General features: G+C 43.9%; 1 protein-coding gene across 1 annotated transcript; it reads left to right on the forward strand.

Annotated features, from left to right (window-relative positions):
• Positions 1 to 1,270: 1,270 nt before the first annotated feature.
• Positions 1,271 to 18,672, forward strand: LOC308044393 (tropomodulin-2; the record flags this gene model as incomplete). The annotated part of the gene is made up of 9 exons (XM_080351111.1): positions 1,271 to 1,396; positions 3,232 to 3,388; positions 10,708 to 10,830; positions 11,586 to 11,672; positions 14,307 to 14,437; positions 15,032 to 15,139; positions 15,414 to 15,557; positions 15,881 to 16,025; positions 18,638 to 18,672. 9 exons carry the CDS (start codon positions 1,271 to 1,273, stop codon positions 18,670 to 18,672), a joined length of 1,056 nt encoding a protein of 351 aa, XP_080207237.1.
• Between the last annotated feature and the right edge of the window lie 613 nt (positions 18,673 to 19,285).

The following is a 19,285-nucleotide window of genomic DNA, read 5'->3' on the forward strand; positions in this document are numbered from 1 at the left end:
AGATGTAGGTGCCGCTGGCTGGTTTCCATAGCAACCATAACTCTGACGTCTGTGGATGCAAAAGCTCAGCTGTGACACCGCACCAGTCGCTGTGCAATCCGGTGCTGGCGTGGGAAACTGGACAGACTTGGGGCACAAGAAAGGCCCCAGCCAATGCTGTTTCTGATCATAGATTAATTCTCTTTCACTCCATCCATTTACAGACAGATCCTGGCTCTAGACAGGAGAAAAAGAGTGAGCAAAGACAGAGTCCTTCGTCATATGACAAATGATATGACAATGACTATTGTGGCCATACACATGACACTTTCTTGTTAGCGATCAGTCTGGATCATCTAACAAGGAACGACGTTCAAGTTGTAAAACTTGAAGTTTATTAAATGCTAAGTTGATATTTTTTCACGACCATGTTTAGAATGCCCGCAGGTGCCCCGTGCAGCAGACTAATTCACTGGTGGGCTTTTGAGCTACAAGTAGCACATCCCCACTGCAAGAATTCTTTTGATAAGTGTTATCATTTGTAGGCAAACACTTTGGAATAAGACTACTGACCAGCATGCTCTAAAGCTGCTTGGGTAACCGGAGTGTACCAAAACGCCAGCCAAGACAACGTAGGCAAACTTCCAGCCGTCAGCAAAGCTGGGAGAAGACAGAATAGCTCAAGGCATAATGTTTTGTTTCTTGTTTGTCAGCGTTGGACTGTTTTCTCTGGTTCTACCACTTCCCTCTGCCTTTAGCCAGAAGAACAAGCAGATGCTGCTGTTTCTAAGTAATTAAATAGATTTATCTCTATGGAAAGGGTCAGGTTCCTGATGTTTTTTCTGATCTATGTCTCAAAGCTGCTCTTTGCCGCTGCACCCGTGAGGCTCCCAAGTGTCCCGGACCCCTCCTGGCCGGTCCTTGGGCTAGTCCTTGGCTACCAGTGCACCCATGAGGCTCCCAAGTGTTCCGGACCCCTCCTGGCTGGTCCTTGGGCTAGTCCTTGGCTACCAGTGCACCCATGAGGCTCCCAAGTGTCCCGGACCCCTCCTGGCTGGTCCTTGGGCTAGTCCTTGGCTACCAGTGCACCCACAGCCCCGGCGCTTCCCACACACCCAAAACAAGACATCTCGCTGCTAACGTGACTCTCAGCATGTGGGGTTTTTAAGGACTATATCAGCTGAACAGAGATAACTTATAATGCTTTATTGTTGACAGTGAGTGAAGGTGCAAGAAGCTGGATGGTGGAAACCCTGAGGAGCAGCGTCAGTCGCGCAGCGCAGCAGGAACCATGTCTCTGCCCTTCCGAAAAGAGTTGGAGAAATATAAGAATATCAACGAAGATGAAATACTCAGTAAACTCTCTGAGGATGAGCTGAAACAGCTCGAGAATGTTCTTGATGACCTTGATCCCGAGGTTGGTAATGGGGGCCAGGGTATCATAGTTCAAAGCTGCCTGTTATAAATGGCACTTAGTGCGGCATTTTGTGTTTGCATTGCACTGCACTAGTGCGGTGTATCCCTAGAGGAGGAGCAGCTCAGCTGGGGACATTTTGGGTTCATTCCTGCTGTGATGTGCTCCTTGCTTTTTTACAAGCGCGCCCTTTCCCTGTCCCATGTCTATTAACCACGAGCTTATCTGCAATTTAAATCTTTAATGATGTTTGTGCACTGCAGCGCGATGAGGAGCGTTTTGTGAGTGCTATTTCTGAGCACACCGATAAACACACAAACAGTCTGTTTGTGAGGATCAGGTCTTTTGAACTTCTGAAATCTGTTGACTCCCTCATTCAGCACAGATATTTTTAGCTGAAGAGAATATATTTAGGCATGATTAAGAAAAATAAGATTCAGCTACACAACTGTCATTTTCTAGAGAGCAAGGCTAATTTGGATGTTTGAAGACACTCTCAGAAAGAATTTAAAGAGCTCTGGCCTGGGAACCACTTGGTCCTACAATAATGAGTTTACAGTCACAGGAGTGCTGGAAATTCTGACTGCACCTACCCCAAAAGCTTCCAGACTGATGGAGGGGGTTGAAAACTGGCAGGTAAACCAGCAGATAAAATCCGCTCCCTCTGGAGACAGCATGAATTTGAAAAATCACAATCAATTAAAGCTTCTAGCTTTATAGCACACATTTATCTGGGAGTTAAGAGTGGGCTTTACTGTCCTCTCCCTGCCCGCTGCCTCTTCCCTCACTACTGCCACTCTACCACTTCTACAGCGCATTTTCTGGTATTTTCAGGTATCTGGCATCTCAGAGATACGGAACATTAAAAAAACCAAACAAAAAACCCCACAAAACAGGCAATGGTGCATTTGTAGCCAGGCTACATACATACATGCAGTACATTTGTAGCACTCTAGGCATGGTTGTGCATGCACAGATAAACTGTGTAGTGACTGGAGTTGACTGGCTGTGCTCAGGGTTCATGGATATTGGCCACAGATCAGGTTTACTGCACATGTTCTGGCCAAGGATGAAGCGTTTCTGCAGTACCCCGGGGCATTTCAGCACGTTGGCTTTGCTGCACATGTACTGCAATGTCCATGTACCTGTAACCCTCCCGGGGATTTCCTGGACTGAAATGTGGGAGCCTCGTGCATCTTCCTCTGTTATGAGATAGAGATGCAATCACATGCTCACGCAGCTATGTGTTTAAAGTCGGGCTTTGTCTGCCACTTCCCACATACTCTAAATACCTGAAGTCCATGTAATTCACCAATTACTTTCTGCACGTACCATTCATTTCTGAAGCTCAAGAGACATCTGCATTAGAATGAAAGGAATTTTTGAAAAAATGAAAAGAGAGAGAGAAAAATGGGGTGGAAACAGAGTAAATGAAGAGAATTTATAGAAAACTTATCCTGGTCTATTTACCTGGACTGCAGACTCTATGGTTATAATATGTGTAACATAAAGTGCTCTGATCTTGTTCTTTGCAATCTCGTTCTTTTGTGATCTTGACCTTGGTGCTGTGATTGTAAATGTGGTCAATAAAAATATGAATAGGCGGTACACTCAAGAAGCACGGAAGATATATTGATTGTAGTGATTATATTTAGGTAACGAGTGTTGATTGTAGTGATTATATTTAGGTAACGAGTATGGTTACTGCTCTCACCAAAGACCATTGTATGAAGTGACGTGCAAAGAATGGTTTCACTTACAAAACAACAGCGAAATGAAATTTGGAAAACTGTCCGCAATGGCCTCATGTCCTTTCCGTGCGTCCCTGTCTTGCACAGAACGCCTTGCTTCCAGCGGGATTCCGGCAAAAGGACCAGACCACTAAACCTGCCACGGGCCCTTTCGACAGAGAACGCCTGCTGTCGTACCTGGAGAAGCAAGCGCTTGAGCACAAGGACAGAGAAGACTTTGTACCGTTTACGGGGGAAAAGAAAGGTACCGTCTGTCCCTGGGTGGGTGTTGGGTAAGGGACCGGCCGAGCTCCGCACCCACCGCCGGCCGGCCCTTCTGTGCCGGGACAGGAGTGGCGGGGCTGTGATTGCGCAGGGTGGGCTCAGGGGTCACATTCCAGAGGTGCCGGAGCAGGAGCTGCCGGGTGCTCTGCCCTGCTACCCTGCCGCTATCATCGCGTTTGAATCAGGCCTGGTGTGGCCATGGGGACGTGCGAACACCAGTGCAGCAAAGGGCTCGCTCCGCAGCTCCTGGACCAGCCCATGCGCCTGTGTGCAGCTCAGGAGGGACAGGGCGGCCTCGCCAACCGCCCTGGGGCTGTTCCCACCTCCAGCGTCAGTCCCATGTAAGGTACTGAAGTGGGGGAGGTGTTTAGGAGGAAACATATTAAATGCCTTTCTGACTAAGTATTGCCTGCAATTGCTGTAAGTAATAGCTTAGGGAATATACTTTAAAAGTAAGTATTTTTCCACTTGTTTACTAGCACATCTGGCAACGCTATTCGTGCAGACGGTTTCTCTGCTTCCCTTTGTCCTACAGCTACAAGAAAAAAAAGGGAATAACCAGGAAAACCTGATTCTAATCATTCAAACATTGGTAGGATAGCCTTAGGGCAGGAACAGTCATATTTTTAAGTGAGGAATGTTCCTTTAGCAACGCATCTCCTTTCCCTCATTTATACACAGTGGATAAAGGTGCCTCTCTCAGGCCACTTTTTCATTCAAGAAGGAACTTCTTATGTCTGGGTCCATTTTTGACCATCTGATGAATTTGCCGTTATTTCAGTGGGACTCAGGGGAAAGCAGATATTTCAAGAAAGTCAGCTGCAACATTTTTTACTTCATGTATTATTATCAAAGATATACCACGTTATTTGCAGGCCAAGAGTTGTTACGGTCATTACATTGCGTTCTCATTCTTCAAAACCGGAGTTTTAGACAAACAAGACAGTTTTCAGCTTGATCTGACCGATGCGCTATTTTAAAATGCAGCATATTCCTCAACCTGCTTTTTCCTCCGTTATATCTTGTGCTGGATGCTGTTCACAGGGCTGGCGCTGAGCCCACAGAACTGCAGCGACACGGGAGTGACCATGCACATGCTGGACAGAAAAACAGTTTATTGTATTATGGATTTATTACCTATTTTTTCCCTTTTCCAGTCTCCTGCACACTGCGGTGTTACCGGTACAAGTTACCGCTTGCAGGTCTCTGCATATTTCGACCAGCACCTTCAGTCAGGTCTCACCTTACTGATATTTACTGACTTAGGGCTAAGACTTTGCATTTTTGCTGTAGTCGTGCCTGGGATCTCCAAACGTGCCTGAAACACAAGTACATGAGATGGTGTATGCGCGGGACAGGCACATGGTCTGCACCAAAGTGACACCTGCACAGCCCGTGACAGTAGCCTTGTATGCATTGGCCTGCTTGTTCTAGTTCAGTTTTCTTTCGATGAGACTAAAGCAGTATTATTTCTATGTTTGCTTCCACATGCCCTTAAAATGCTTATTAACTCCTGGTGTGGAAATAGCACTGTTTACAGACACAGATAACACCGCTTCGCCCTCAGCACAGAGTGAATTCAGCCAATTCAGCATTTAAAGCTGCTTTTTGACTCACTGTGGTAATTTGCTTCAAAATTATTGCTTATTTTGACAAACTCGATTGAAGAGGCAATAACGGAATGACTATTAAAATATTAATGATCTGATGTTATTTATACTAAGATATGCAAGGAAATCAAATAATCCTGGAAAGGCATTTCCAAGATACGATACTACATACTAGATTTAAAGTCACTTTAATTAGAGAATAATTAGTATTCTTCTAAGGCTCAGGATGAGTAATTTCCATTCCTAAATTTGTCCTCAAGAGAAACTAACCAGGAGTATCTATTGAGCAAAAGCTTATTCTTCACCTTCTGCATGTTGATGATCTCTAAGGTGTATTTACAGATTAGCAAATATTTATATGATTATATTACATAGACACCCATTAGGTTATTTCTTTACATTGTAGCAGTGCTATACTGGAGCCATGCTGTAAATACTTGCCTGTTAATTTTACACTAAGTTGGGTAGTTAAAAATTAGGTTCTAAGACAGCTGCAAAGTGCATTTATGTGTAATTGCAAGGGGCAGGTGTTGATGTCCGTGTACCATTTGGCACTGCTTGCCTCCTGAGAACAGTTGTGTGGCGGCAGGATCAGAATACGTCAAGTGTTGTTTGAGCTTTTGTCACTGTTTTGTACCTTGATGTTTTTCTGCCATGGGGAAGCATTTATCTTTCCACATTTGGGAAGTGGGACGCTTCTACCAAATGTTAAGTGACATTTCTACCACTTCCTACGTTTATCCGTTTATCAGCTGATACTGACCTGCAAATTCAGTGATGAGCCAAAAAGAAGGTGGCATTTAAAATATCCTCCTTCCAGAATAGTCTGTGATACATCATTGTTGTTTATCTAGTGTCTCTGCCTCTATTTTTCTGTGTTAATGTTTGATTGGAGAGTTCTGGAGCAAAAAGCGATACCAAACAGCTCCTGGAGAATGAAATAGAGCTGCCTGTGTTGCTCAGAACCAGCAGGTTTTGATTGTGCTAGAAAACAAGGCAAAAAACCCCCCAAATCCAGAGCTGGCAGGATGTTGAGAGTGGCTTAAACAAAGGAAGTATTAAATATGAGCTCAAGGTGGGGGGCTGCTTGTGCAGGAAATTGCCTTGGGTTTGATTGCGATCATGATTTTGAGAGGTTGGAAATGTTTGGCAAAAACAATGGAACGTATGGTGTGCATTAGGCTTTTGGTCCTCTGCCACATTTCAGCTTGTTAACGTACTACATTAATTGCTGTACAAAAAGGTTTTAAGTCTGTATGGGATAGCTCTCAAATGTCAATGTTATTAATGAGCAATGGAGGTATAAGGAGTTAGGACTGATAACTGTAGCCATAGCGATTGGCAGTTTGTAAGTGTTTATTTTATGTATTTTTGGCTTAGTTCCTGCTTAGGATAGATACTCTAGAAATCCTTACATAGACCTGGTGAACTACACAAGTTACTTAGACCGACCCACTGCACTGAACACGTGCGGCTGCAACAGCTGGTTATCCACTTGGATCACAGGAAGCATTTCGAGCTCATGAAAAGGAATAAAATAGATGCAGAGAAAGTAAGGGATAGTGCAGGCACAGAATATTAAAGAGTAATATCAGCGTTGCATGTTTTCTGTTACTGAATGTGGTATGTTCATGTGATCTCAGTTAGGATCTGCGTACTACCGTAATGCAAACACTGTTAACATTTGTGTTTCTGCTTCGTTGCAGTGGTTCTCTTAGCTGCATGCTGCCGATGAAACGGCATTGAAAAAGGTTCCGTTGTTGGGAAATATCATTAGATCTGAAAAGCCGGCCATCCCAATTTTAATTGCTATTAGGGCTGCTGTTTCGACCCTTCACCGCCACCCCTGTTTCCTGCAAGGTCTTCTGCTCCTTGCCAAACCATTTCATTTTGGGTCTGAGCCAGTTCTCAAAGTCATGGAAAAACTTCAGTGGATTGGGCTATTATTATTTGTGGCTGGAAAGGGAAGGAGAAGACGCTTGTTTGTGATTAAATGCTGACATTTTTAGCTAACTGATAAAAGGGAAAAAGAAGAAAATAAGGATGATTAAACCAGATAGCTCTTGGCCAAACCCCTGTTTTCAGTTGCTCTGTCAGAGACCATCTATCTTGCCTGTTGTGCTGTGCCAAGGAGTGTATCAATATGCAGCACTAGTAATAACGACAGTGATTTGCAGAAGGTCAGCGTATTAGAGTAGATTCTAATGAGTTCCAATCCCAGTTTCTCTAACAGACTCTATCTAAACATGTCAGGGTTTAGTTTAGAGATACGGTATCTTTCTTGGATGGAAAAATGAAGAGTTTTTTTACACCAAATGCCAAAATGGTTTGTTTAAATTTTTTGCCACCTTCTTCCTGTTCTTCAGGGCTGGAATTTAGACCCGAAGTTTAGTTTAGTCCCTGAGAGCATTGCAAGCGCTGCAGTTGCCGACAGCAATGCCTCCAGCCAGTGCCTTTCACCGCTTGCTTTTGTGAGGCTTCCAGTTGCTCATGACTTTGCCAAACTCGCACAGTTCACACTGAAATTTCCCATGCTGGGAGTCTGCCTTGGGCTGAATTTTTGGAAGGTGTCAGCAAAAAGGGCTCAGCTGTTTCCAAGAACAAGATTAGGAGAAAACACATTGTTTTAGCCATCTGAAAGACATTTTTCCAGCTGTTTTTATTTTTTTTTTAATGAACTGCAGTGCCTCGACGCTTTGAAGAGGGGTTTTGAAACATATGCCCTTTGCAACCCCCAGGGAAACGCACTTGAATTTGGCATCTTCAAAATGTTGTACTTTCTTGTACATCCAGTGTGCTATAGTGTTGTGCAGATATTCGCCCTGAAGCGAGTCCTGGCCTCGGAGCTTCTCCTGCAGGCTGGGGGTGCAGGGGCTGTGCAGGATGCTCCCGACGTCGCTCGTCCGAGAGGCCACTGTCACACCTGAACCAGGGCAGGGACACTCGCTCCTGCTCTCACAGCGCTGCCCTCGCTTTGTGAGGCCATTGTAAAGGAGAAATGAAAACGAGCAGAGTGGCCGGTGTGGAGAGGTGGAGGAGGAGCTGTATGAACATGTTCTGGATGAAGGACGGGATGTGGCAGCTCTGGGGAAAGGAGATGGAGAAGGGAGCAGGGGTAAGGAAGAGAGGGAAAGCAGCAAGAAGGATCACGATTCAAACCATTCAGCAACAGAGCAGAAAACTCGTATGTCTGATGGAGAAGGCACAGGGGGCAATGAGGAAAGGGACAGAGGAGGAGGACACGAAGGATGGGAGAGAAGAGGCCAGAGGGGAACAGAACTGGAGTTTCTGCGCTGCCGGGGGCTCCAGGAGGCTCCAGACATCCCAGCTGCTCTGACAACCCGTCTGAGGGTCGATGGAATTCTGGGCTTCCTTCTGCTTTCAAGATCATGTGTTGGCTTCTGTTCAGTTTTATTTGATAAAATATTCTTTTCAGAATAGTTCTTCAAAGGGCGTCACTGAGGTGGCACAATCACAGCATGCTGATCAAAGATGCTGGTGCGATTCAACTTCACCTTTGTGTGTATGCGCAATAGATTTAATAACTTTAGAAAGCTTAAATTTGCAGCCTTCCTAGCCCATTGTCATAATTTTTAAGGCATAGAACACAGAGGCACTAATCCAATTATGATACTGCATTTGAATTACTACTGGCTTTCAGCTTCACAATTATTTGAACTTGGAGTATTTTCTTCATCATACAAATGTATTCCTGGTAAGATCTAACTTAGCTCCATTTCCACAGAACACTTGTAGGGAGCAGTTTAAGCCTCGAAAGACTAGTGGAAAGTGGGAAAAGTGACTCATGTCGCTGTGATTTATGTAAGGCAGGTTTCCGAGATCATTGGATTTCAGTTCTGAGGTGGGGGCGGCATTCTGTCCTTGACAATGAACAGGCACCCACTCTCGCCAAGGATTCGTCGAAAAGTAAGAAGTAACAAGTGTAACCAGATATTTTCTTGAAAGAACAATATTCTGAAGTACCATTTATAGGAAAAGAAAGTACACGATTGTTTTACCATAATGGCAGAAAATCAACTTGTATTATAAAGTTAAGTAACTATCCTTAATAAAACTGATACTAAATAAAAGGACGTTTTTACAGCTAGCATAAAGCGGCGTATTTCGCATTGCTCTGTGCTTTGTTGAGTTCTGGCTTCTGCAAGGTGCCATTGAAGTATTTCTACTAAGCAAAAATGGCAGAAATTTCTATTTATTCACAAATGTCTAATGACATAAGAGGGAGGTAGAGAGAAAACATACCAGAAATGGTGTTCCAAATCCTGCAAACTGCGAATGAAGATCAAATCCTCACATTTTTTAAGATTGGACCCAGCAGTGAAATCACACAAACCATGCTAGTCAAACTGCTTTTTTTTTCCCCATATGTAACACTAAACTTACTTCAGGAAAATACACTTGAAGTAGTTCCCTGCTCAATTAATACATTCTCCTATAAATGTGCAATTATTATTTTATAATACATTTATAATACATTTTATACTACATTTATTTGTTAACGCCGATGTAGCTCAAGTGCGATATATATAAACCTATCTTTCTACCAATGAAAAACAGTGACAAAAGTTAAGCTACTACTATTAAGACTTAGTACAGAACATCAGCATTTTCTGGAGGCAAAATGCAACACAGCGACATTAATTACACCACATGGAATGTTATAATATCGTGCCTTCTAAAATACAGGGTGACTGTAAAGAGCACCAAGAGCAGCAGCCTTTCTTCATAAGCCTCACTTTAAAATAATAAAACATCACTATTCTTCCAAGGCTTGCTCCGAATAACACATTTTTAATTTAAGCTGGGCCATTGAAACAAGCAAGCCACAACCCATGTTTGATTTTGTTAGTGAATTCCATGGTGTCACTGTATATTGAATTTACAGCGTACTGATGTGGGACTAGGAGGGACCTCCTGAATCTTTGAACTCTGTCCTTAAATTAAGGCAGGAAACCTGGTTGGCAGCCGACTATAAACACAGTTTTGCTGTTGGTGGACAGGTCATGAATTCCTAATAATGTGCAATAAGCTCTTCTAAGCTCTGTCTGCTGTGCTACAGCATCTCTTCACGGGGGGATAAAGCAAAAGAATGTTCTTATCTAGACAACACAAAAAAGGATATTTTTCAAATGCCACTGGAAGCCAGCAAGGCCTACATATATTGAAGATATATATTACCATCTTTGATGTGACCTTACCCCTTTAAATATTTCATATAACCAGTAATAGAATTTTTTTCTAAAACATTTGCCAAGAATGCTCTAAATGAAACTATCATTGGGAGTCACACACACATCTTAAAAGATTTGGGCTGCCATCCAAGAATTACATATGCCTGAAACAAATGCCTAGAAATTGTATTCCTATATATGTGAACCGCACAGGGAAAGTACGAGCCTGTACTGGTTTCTATTACCCCTGGGTTTCTTTGGCCTACCCACATCCAAAGTCCATAGAGAAGGACCGGCTGTATTTATACCTTTTCTCTTTCGACTCTCACTAAGATCTCGGTGTGGAGGACAGCATCAAGGAGAAAAGAAGAAAACCTGCACTTTGGGTTATTTCCAAGCAGTTCCACCGTCATAGACCTATTCCCCACACTGCCAGGTGGCAGAGAGAGGAGTTGTTCCAGTAACTCATTGCTCACTCTGGCTCTTTCTTCTCTTAGGAAAAATATTTATCCCTAAAGAAAAGCCCATAGAAACCTGTACAGAAGAGAAAGTGACCCTGGATCCGGAACTGGAGGAAGCCCTGGCCAGCGCTTCGGACACGGAGCTCTACGATCTTGCAGGTTAGATAATACAGAGGCACGATGGCCCCGTACACCCAGCTCTTCTCTGCCTGCACCCACCAGCAGGAGCGTCTCGCAGTCCCCCAGGACCTGCTGTTCCACTGCACAGATAGGTGCAGAACCTACAGTGCCCAAACTCATCGAGTTTATATCCTCAGCATTTATTTTGAAGTCCTGGAATACATTATTTCTTTTCCAAGCATGTTACTATCCATGTCCTCCTATGAGAAACCCCAGCGTGAATGCCAATTTATTAAGCTAACCGCATGCACAGTCAAATTATTCTCGGATATGCCAACCAATACAAAGAGCAATAAGAGGTTCAGGTTATATATTAGTGAAGGTAAAAAAATGACAAAGATTAGCAGTACAGCACTGAAACAAGTTACCCAAAGAGACCGTGGGGCTTCCATCCCTGCGTGTTCTGGGGATCCAGCTGGACAAAGGCACGGCTGACCTAGTTAGTGTTGGCAACGCTCCTGCTTGAGCAAGGTGACCCACAGCCTGCCTTCCAGCTGCCATTTCTGCCACCTATACCACATTGACACGGTTGTTCAAAAATCTATATGAAAAATGTCTATATCTCCAATATTTAGACCCTGAAGACTCTCCCTACCAGAAAGCATGACTTAGTTAATATTTATAAAGGGGATTTTGTTTGGGGAACTAAACTAGAGTTTGTAGCAGATATTTTCCTGCAGTCTTTGCCCTTGCCATTAACATTGTATCCTGTTGCTGGCATTTACACATTCTAGCTGTTCTTGGAGTGCACAACATGGTCAACAACCCAAAATTTGATGAAGGAGGAGCCCGCAGTAAAGATGGAAAAGGAACCGTGAGAAGTAAGCAAGCAGATTTCTCTTGTGGGCTATATGTCATCTTTAGGGACACCTGTAGTTTGGGCATATTGGTCTAATTTAGTGTGAAGTAACTGGGCCTTGCCTTTATTGATCTAATTCATGATCTAGTGAATTATTAATTGACCTAATTATTAATCTAATTATTTACTTTAAAGTAAATACAATCTTAAAATTCATTATCTATAATGACAGCAGTACTATGCAAATGAGTAATTCCTAAGGATCCTTGTTTTCCTAGAGAGCCATATCACAGTATCACAGTATCACAGTATGTTTGGGATTGGAAGGGTCCTCAAAAGATCATCTAGTCCAATCCTCCTGCTGGCTCTGCAGAGCGGCTTGAAAGGATGGGAGTATTTAAGAAGTCAAGACGTACATATTTTGATTTCAGTTCAGGCAGCAGACAGAGCGCGTAGCGAGCTGTAGCTCAGAGGTGGCTGTCTCGCCTGCGTACCTACGCTCAGTACCTATGCTGAGTACCTACGCTGAGTACCTACGCAATCGATAAACCACTTGTAACCGCAGGGCTTGAACACGGCAGAATCGCCGGCAGAGCCCCAGGAAGCCGCACTCGCTCCTGCGGCAGCGTATTGGAACGTTCCCTGTTAAATGTTCCTTAGGTAGGCAGGAGGCAACAGAAACAGAACAGAAACTCCCTAACAGAAACAGCTGTAGTTACTGAAAGCAAATCCAGAAATGTTTGCACTAAATGAACAGAGCGTTGGTGAATCAGCTCTCAGCTCAGCAGCCGACGGGAGGCTGGATGGGGGCAGAAATGGGGTATGTCTGAATTCCAGGTTTTTCTTGAGAGCGGCCAAGCCTTGATCCGGAGCTCATCCCCTCCAGGCTCTGGGATATCAAGTGGGCTAAACTGTGCTTGTTAAGACACAGTTGTGGAACGCCCTTCTCTAGGGAAACAGTACTCTACAAGTGTTTTCTTCTTCTAAGATCATGAGAACAGCAACTTTACCAAGGACTTTCATTTCCATTCTTCATTACTAAAGAGGAGGAGAGAAAGCAGACAGGACACAATGGCAGTTCATTGTTCTGAGGATTAGGATGCTCTGCAAGCCTCCCCAGCAGGGCCCTGTGCGAGCTGCCATCTATCTCCTAACAGGCAACTGCATGCATTGCTAATCCACACAGATTTCAGAATATTTTTGTTGTACTGAGTCAAAATGTCAGCTATGCGAGTCAGCCAAACTATGTTCCAATCACAGACTTAAGAACCAGAAAGATCACTGTCACATCGCTGTGCTCTTTGGTCCAAAAGCAACAACTTTCCTGAGCCAAGTGGAATTTTTCAGTAAAAGAAGGAGACATCGCAAAAGTTGCCGATCAATGCAGTGAACAGCACCGTGATTAAAGCAGCAAAATAAGACTCATGGGAAGCAAGAAGAATTAGAAAATGACAAATCCTGCTAAGCCTAGGCTGAGTGTGCTGTGCTGTCCGACCTGAGCACGAGCCACAGGCCTCTCCCCTTGCTCCCAGCTCCACGAAGTGTTGCCGCAAGTGCGGAAAATGATTTGCTGTCTTGTGTTTATTTTCCATCCTTGCATCCAACGTGAATTCCCCATATGCATTTTACAGTAGTTTTCAATTCCCTACTCCCTAGAGGGCCAGAGTGTTATTTAGGGATATGTCAGGTCTCTCGGGGAAATACTAAAAAAAGAGTTCAAAGTGAAAAGGAGCAGAGTGAAACCAGCTCGAAGCTCGTGGATGACTTCATCTCTACTAAGATCGTGAGCTCTAAAAAGAAGTATTTGGTTTTCTTTTGGTCCATGATATGGCGTGAACGTTACCCATTGCACTGAACAGCTAAAGTGTTTAAACATACTTGTGGTCAGTAACATATTCCCTTCTTGCCTCTAGTGACTTGGATGGTCAGGGCTTATAAATTAATCTCCATAACTACGTATGCAGGAATTAGAAGTACTAATTGTGTTCTAAGCGATGATTTGTATGCATTTCAGCATTAAAAAAAAGGATCTCTTTGGAGCTTGAATACTCAAAGGCTTCATAAATCTCGGTGCCAGCAGACAGACTTGCTTTTCCTGCTTTGATAGTGGGGTTTTTATTATTGTTCTTTAGAAAGTGCAGATGTTGCAATTTTACAAGAGCTAATTGAATTTATAGTAAGGCTGACGGCACCAGCCAAGAGAAGGAAACGAAGGGGCCTCCTGATCACATTCCTTTATGTTAGCACAGTCTATTCCTAGGTGCAGAGATGTTTTCTGAGCACACCTTCCTTCACAGGAATTAGACAAAGAACAAATCAGACCTTATAGTATATTACATCCTATACAATAGCCTTTAAAGCTGCTTTGGCTCAAATTAATTGTACTGGGACTTTTGTACATAAAGAAGAGTTTGCCCATGACGATGCCACCCAGCCGCTGTGAGCACCGCCTCCGCTGACACGTGTCTGGGTGTGCACAAGGTGCAGAGGGCATGGCAGGGGTAATGGGGTTAACTGTCCTGTTTCCAAGTTTTGTGGTTCATATAAACCCTTTCTTGAATGCTACAGTCCAAACCTAAACGGGAATTGGGAAGTCAGACTGTTACTGGTGATGCCTGTTCCTCATGTCAACATCTGCTGAGGTTCTGTGTTGCAGATGTGGTGAAAGGTGAAAAGGTCAAACCCATCTTTGAGGAGCCACCTAACCCGACCAACGTGGAAGCGAGTTTACAAAGGATAAAAGCAAACGATCCTAGTCTTACAGAAATTAATCTCAACAACATAAAGGTAGGTGCTGTGTTTCATTTACAGTTTATGGAGGGTTTATTCAAATATTTTCCAAAGCCCTCGCCTTTTATCTTCAAATTTTCTCTCTCTGCTGTTTGGGAAAAGCAGGACACGCAGGAAAGGGGTGTGGAGGGAACTGCTGTAGAGGCTCTGAGGTCACCAATGCATGATATTGAATCAGATGCCAATGTAAAGCCCAAGGGGTGACTCCCCCAGGCTGCCCTTCTTCAGCGGACTGTAAAGCAAGATATCTCATGGGCACTATGTAATCACCACCGGCAAAATTCAATTAGCCCACACGTGCAAATGGAGGAGGATCTGGCACACAGATTGAACAACTGGTGGTAAAATAGGGCAGTAGCTCAGAGACCGGTCACACGCTTGCGTTGGCCTGACCCAGTTAAGGCAGCGCTGACTTCACACCCTAGCGCAGCCCTCCACGGGGCACCAGAACACATTGTCCGCTCTGACATACCCTTAAAAGCATTGCAGATGTTTAAATTGTGTAGACTATGGCTATTGATCAATTGGTTTGATAATAATTAAAATCAGTGTTGAGCTTTCCTAATTACTGAATTTATCATCTTAATGCAGAATATTCCTATTCCAACACTGAAAGAATTTGCAAAAGCTTTGGAGAGCAACACACATGTGAAGACTTTCAGCCTGGCAGCTACTCGAAGCAATGACCCTGTAGCTATTGTAAGTTTAAACACCATTTGGGGGAAAAAAAGGCAACACAACAATTTTAAGTAGGTCTATGTCTGCTTTAGGATGTGTTCTTCTTGTTCCCTTGGAGCATTTTCCTGTGACTATGCAAAGTAGAGGTGTAATCTCTTCTGATTTACTTATATGCTCTTCTAAGCCCATTTGTGTTTTATTTGTTTGTAGGTACTAAGCCATGTTTTGCACATTCCCTGTTCTTCCCTGAAACTCTCAAGATGTTCTCTCATATTCCCTCTTTCTGATCACTCAGGCATTTGCAGATATGTTGAAAGTGAACAAAACCCTGAAGAGTCTGAATGTGGAATCCAACTTCATCACTGGGACGGGTATTTTGGCACTGATTGATGCACTGAAAGAGAATGAATCCCTGACAGAGATTAAAATCGACAACCAGGTAAAGAGAGAGCATTGAGCGGGTCCACTTTTCTTTCACTTCTATATGGATTCCCTGGGCGTTCTCCTAGAGGGCTCTGGCCAAGCCAAGGCAGCCTCTGGGGCTCAGTCATTCTGCAGCTCATGTCCCACGCCTGTGCAACCAAACAGTGGAAAGCTTCTAAATAAGACAGGTCGAAGCCAAATATAAAACCCAGAGCAAAATCTCCAGGAATGGGATTGTCTTTGTAGTTCACAGCACAGTACTAAAATATAACCACTTATCTCTCTCATATGAAAACAAATATTTTCTTTTCTTTTGGGGATATTTCACCCTATCACCAGAGGCAGCAGCTGGGGACAGCTGTAGAGATGGAGATTGCCAAGATGCTGGAGGAGAACTCCAAGATTCTCAAGTTTGGATACCAGTTCACAAAGCAAGGTCCAAGAACCAGGGTAGCAGCAGCTATCACTAAGAACAACGATCTGGGTAAGATGCTACTACCACATCTCATCATTTGTTTATGTGAGCCAAGCTCTGAACTTTCTAGACACAGCTCCTCCTGTCAGTATACAAGAGTGAATTTTACCTTTACAACGTTCCACTCTGCCCTGGGGAGACCACACCTGGAATCTTGTGTCCAGTTGTGGCCCCTCAGTTCCAGCAGGACAGGGAACTGCTGCAGAGAGTCCAGCGCAGCCACCAAGATGCTGAAGGGAGTGGAGCATCTCCCGTGTGAGGAAAGGCTGAGGGAGCTGGGGCTCTGGAGCTGGACAAGAGCACACTGAGGGGTGACCTCATTCATGTTTACAGATACATAAAGGGTGAGTGTCAGGAGGATGGAGCCAGGCGCTTCTTGGTGACAACCAGTGATAGGACAAGGGGCAATGGGTTCAAACTGGAACACAGGAGGTTCCACTTAAATATGATAAGAACCTTCTTCATGGTGAGGGTGGCAGAGCCTGGCCCAGGCTGCCCAGGGGGGTTGTGGAGTCTCCTTCTGTGCAGACATTCCAACCCGCCTGGACACCTTCCTGTGTAACCTCATCTGGGTGTTCCTGCTCCATGGGGGGATTGGACTGGATGAGCTTTCCAGGTCCCTTCCAACCCCTCACATTCTGGGAGTCTGTGCTATATGTGAAGGGTGATGCACAGCTCCACAGACTCGAGAGAAGACAACAGTAGAGATCTTACTGTGAATAGGAGCCACTATTCTTCTCTTCCACTCCTTCTGGGAAAGGAAGTTGCTGCCGCCTTTTCCATGGAGCGCCCTGGATTTCCAGCTGCCCTCTCAGCTGTTCTGGCCAACAAGCAGAGAGCCAAACCCATCCTGCTTGCTCAGGGACCACAGACGTCCTCATGTCTTTGCCCTGCCCAGGACAGACCGAGTCTGTCCAGCCAGAGGAACACAAAAGTACCTTCCTGCCTGTGTCACCAAGTACAGGCAAAGGCAGTAAAGCTTTGCAAGCGCTACCTGAGTGTGACATGCTCTGCTCTGCCCTGTGTGCTCAATACGCAGAATAAGGAGGAGATGACTAGGCATGAGGAGTAGACAATAATAAGAAAAACACATTAACTATGTGCTTTTAATCAATTCTGCCTCCGAGTGGGGTGTCAAATCATGACGCCTTTGCTGGCTTCAGCTTGGGTTTCTCTCTGCGACAACTATGACAAAAGTTGAGCTAGAACCTATTTCTTTCACACATAATTTTGTTTGTTTTCATTTTTAGTAGTACCAAAGCATTCTAGTGATATACTGCTGGTCCTGAAACTGGTAGTGCCCAGGTATCTGAAATATCCCAGCAAGGAGGAGAGAAAAGCCTTCTTCCCACTATTTAGCCAGTTACCATTAGACACACGTCCTGTACCTTACCTTCATTTCCCGGCTTTTGTATTGTGTGGTTTTGTTCGAGATTTAGTAGGACAGAATTCAATAAAATAAACGAAGCAATGAAACACTGAAAGCGGACACAAATGACTGGTGCTACACTGTAGGCTTAGGAATAATGCAGTCTATTTGCCAAGAAAGCACTATGAAACAAACCTCCTGGTAGCAAACTAATGGGATTTTTTGTAGTTATATGTTGTTGTTATTGACTTTCTGTAGTGAAAAGCATTCGTTCATTCAGCTTTACTGCAGCTCAGTATCAGAAACAGGACGTGACAGTTTGATGTAACACCAAATTTTGTATCACATAAAACAGGAGAACCTCCCTAACCTTGTCCGGCCAAGTCAGAGAAGACTCACTACCTTCTCATTAAAGTGCGGAGTAGCAAATGCTGCCCAACCAGACCTACTCTATACCAGCTGTGATGTATCCTAAGTGCTGGAAAAATTAACATGGGGCCAAAATAATCCTGCCCATAACACAAAGCTCACTGCTCTCTGCTCTCTGCTTCACTAAATGGCAACTTCAGCCTACTTGGTTTCTTGTGAGAATCCATAGTTAATTTACTTATTATCAGATAATTGATGCAATCAGAGCATGTGAAGTTAAAGCAGACAATTTAAAGTTCGATATGATGTTTTCCTTGTTACCAATATTCACTGATATCAATACCTAAGAGTACTTCAAATTATTTTCTGAAAGGATGTGATTATTGCTTACCTATAGTATACACTTGTGCAATTAGAGAAGTCATTAATTGTTGATGCCTAATGCTTAAATAATCCAGAGTACTGCCGTGCAGACTGGAGCACACCAATATCAATTTAGTTGTAACGCAGTGGCTTTTAAACCAACAACAAAACTGTAACCAAAATCTAAATGGAGCCATTGGGAGGAAGCACTGGAAATGGTGACCACTTCATCATCCAAAACCTTTAGCTCGGAATCTGATTTTTATAGAAAATGTATTGACATAAACACTTGGTGAAATTCTACAATCTGTGACCTAGAAAACTGCCGTTTAATTACAATTGCTTTGCTTAGCGCTAAGATCTGTTAATTATGACACTTATGGACATAATCCTGCTGAGTATTTCTTGGAAGCTCCTTCCTTCCCGTTCCTGTTGCTGGAGGGGAGCGTGGCGGGGAGAGAAGTCCTCGGGTTCTCAGGAAAGCAACACTGAATGATTTTTTCTTGTTTTATTGGTCTAGTCCGTAAAAAGCGGGTGGAAGGAGAGCGGCAATAGCCACGTCACAGAGGATGCAAGGCACGATCGAGGCCACCGCCAACTGCAGTCTCCGTGTTCACTGCTCAGAAGGGAAGGCACTGGAAAACCATTATAATGGGAGTTGCTTATTTCTGTTAATGCCACCTTTTAAACCTTGAGAATGCAGCCTGTTCATTTTTAACTTTCATGGTTAATTTAACTTTTATGAGAAAGATTCATAGTGGGTTTAATTTTAGTGAAAAAAAAAATGTTTTGCAATATCTGAAGCCAATATGAAGAATCTTAACTGTGTTGCTGAGCATAACATGTAGTGACATTTACCATTATTTTAGACACTTTTCAATACGTTAAAATATGATCTTGTGTATGGATAAGGGATTCTCTGCTGAAAATAGCAATTTTAGGGCCAAGTTCTGCAATGCCTTATGTTTGTGAATAATCCTTGTACGAGTGGGGTCCTGCTGGACTGATTCCTGCAATGGGATGTTCCTGGGAGCATAACCAGTAATGCCAGCGTAGGTTTGCGGCATCTTGGAGCCTCTTTGGGCCTCCCTGCTCCAGCAGAACAGCTGGAGCAGCGCCCTTATCCCTTCCCGGGTCTCCACCCATCCAGGTCCAAGTGCAGGATCAC

This window comes from Nesoenas mayeri, assembly GCF_963082525.1.
Source record: "Nesoenas mayeri genome assembly, chromosome: 11".
NCBI classification, from domain to species: Eukaryota; Metazoa; Chordata; class Aves; order Columbiformes; family Columbidae; genus Nesoenas; species Nesoenas mayeri.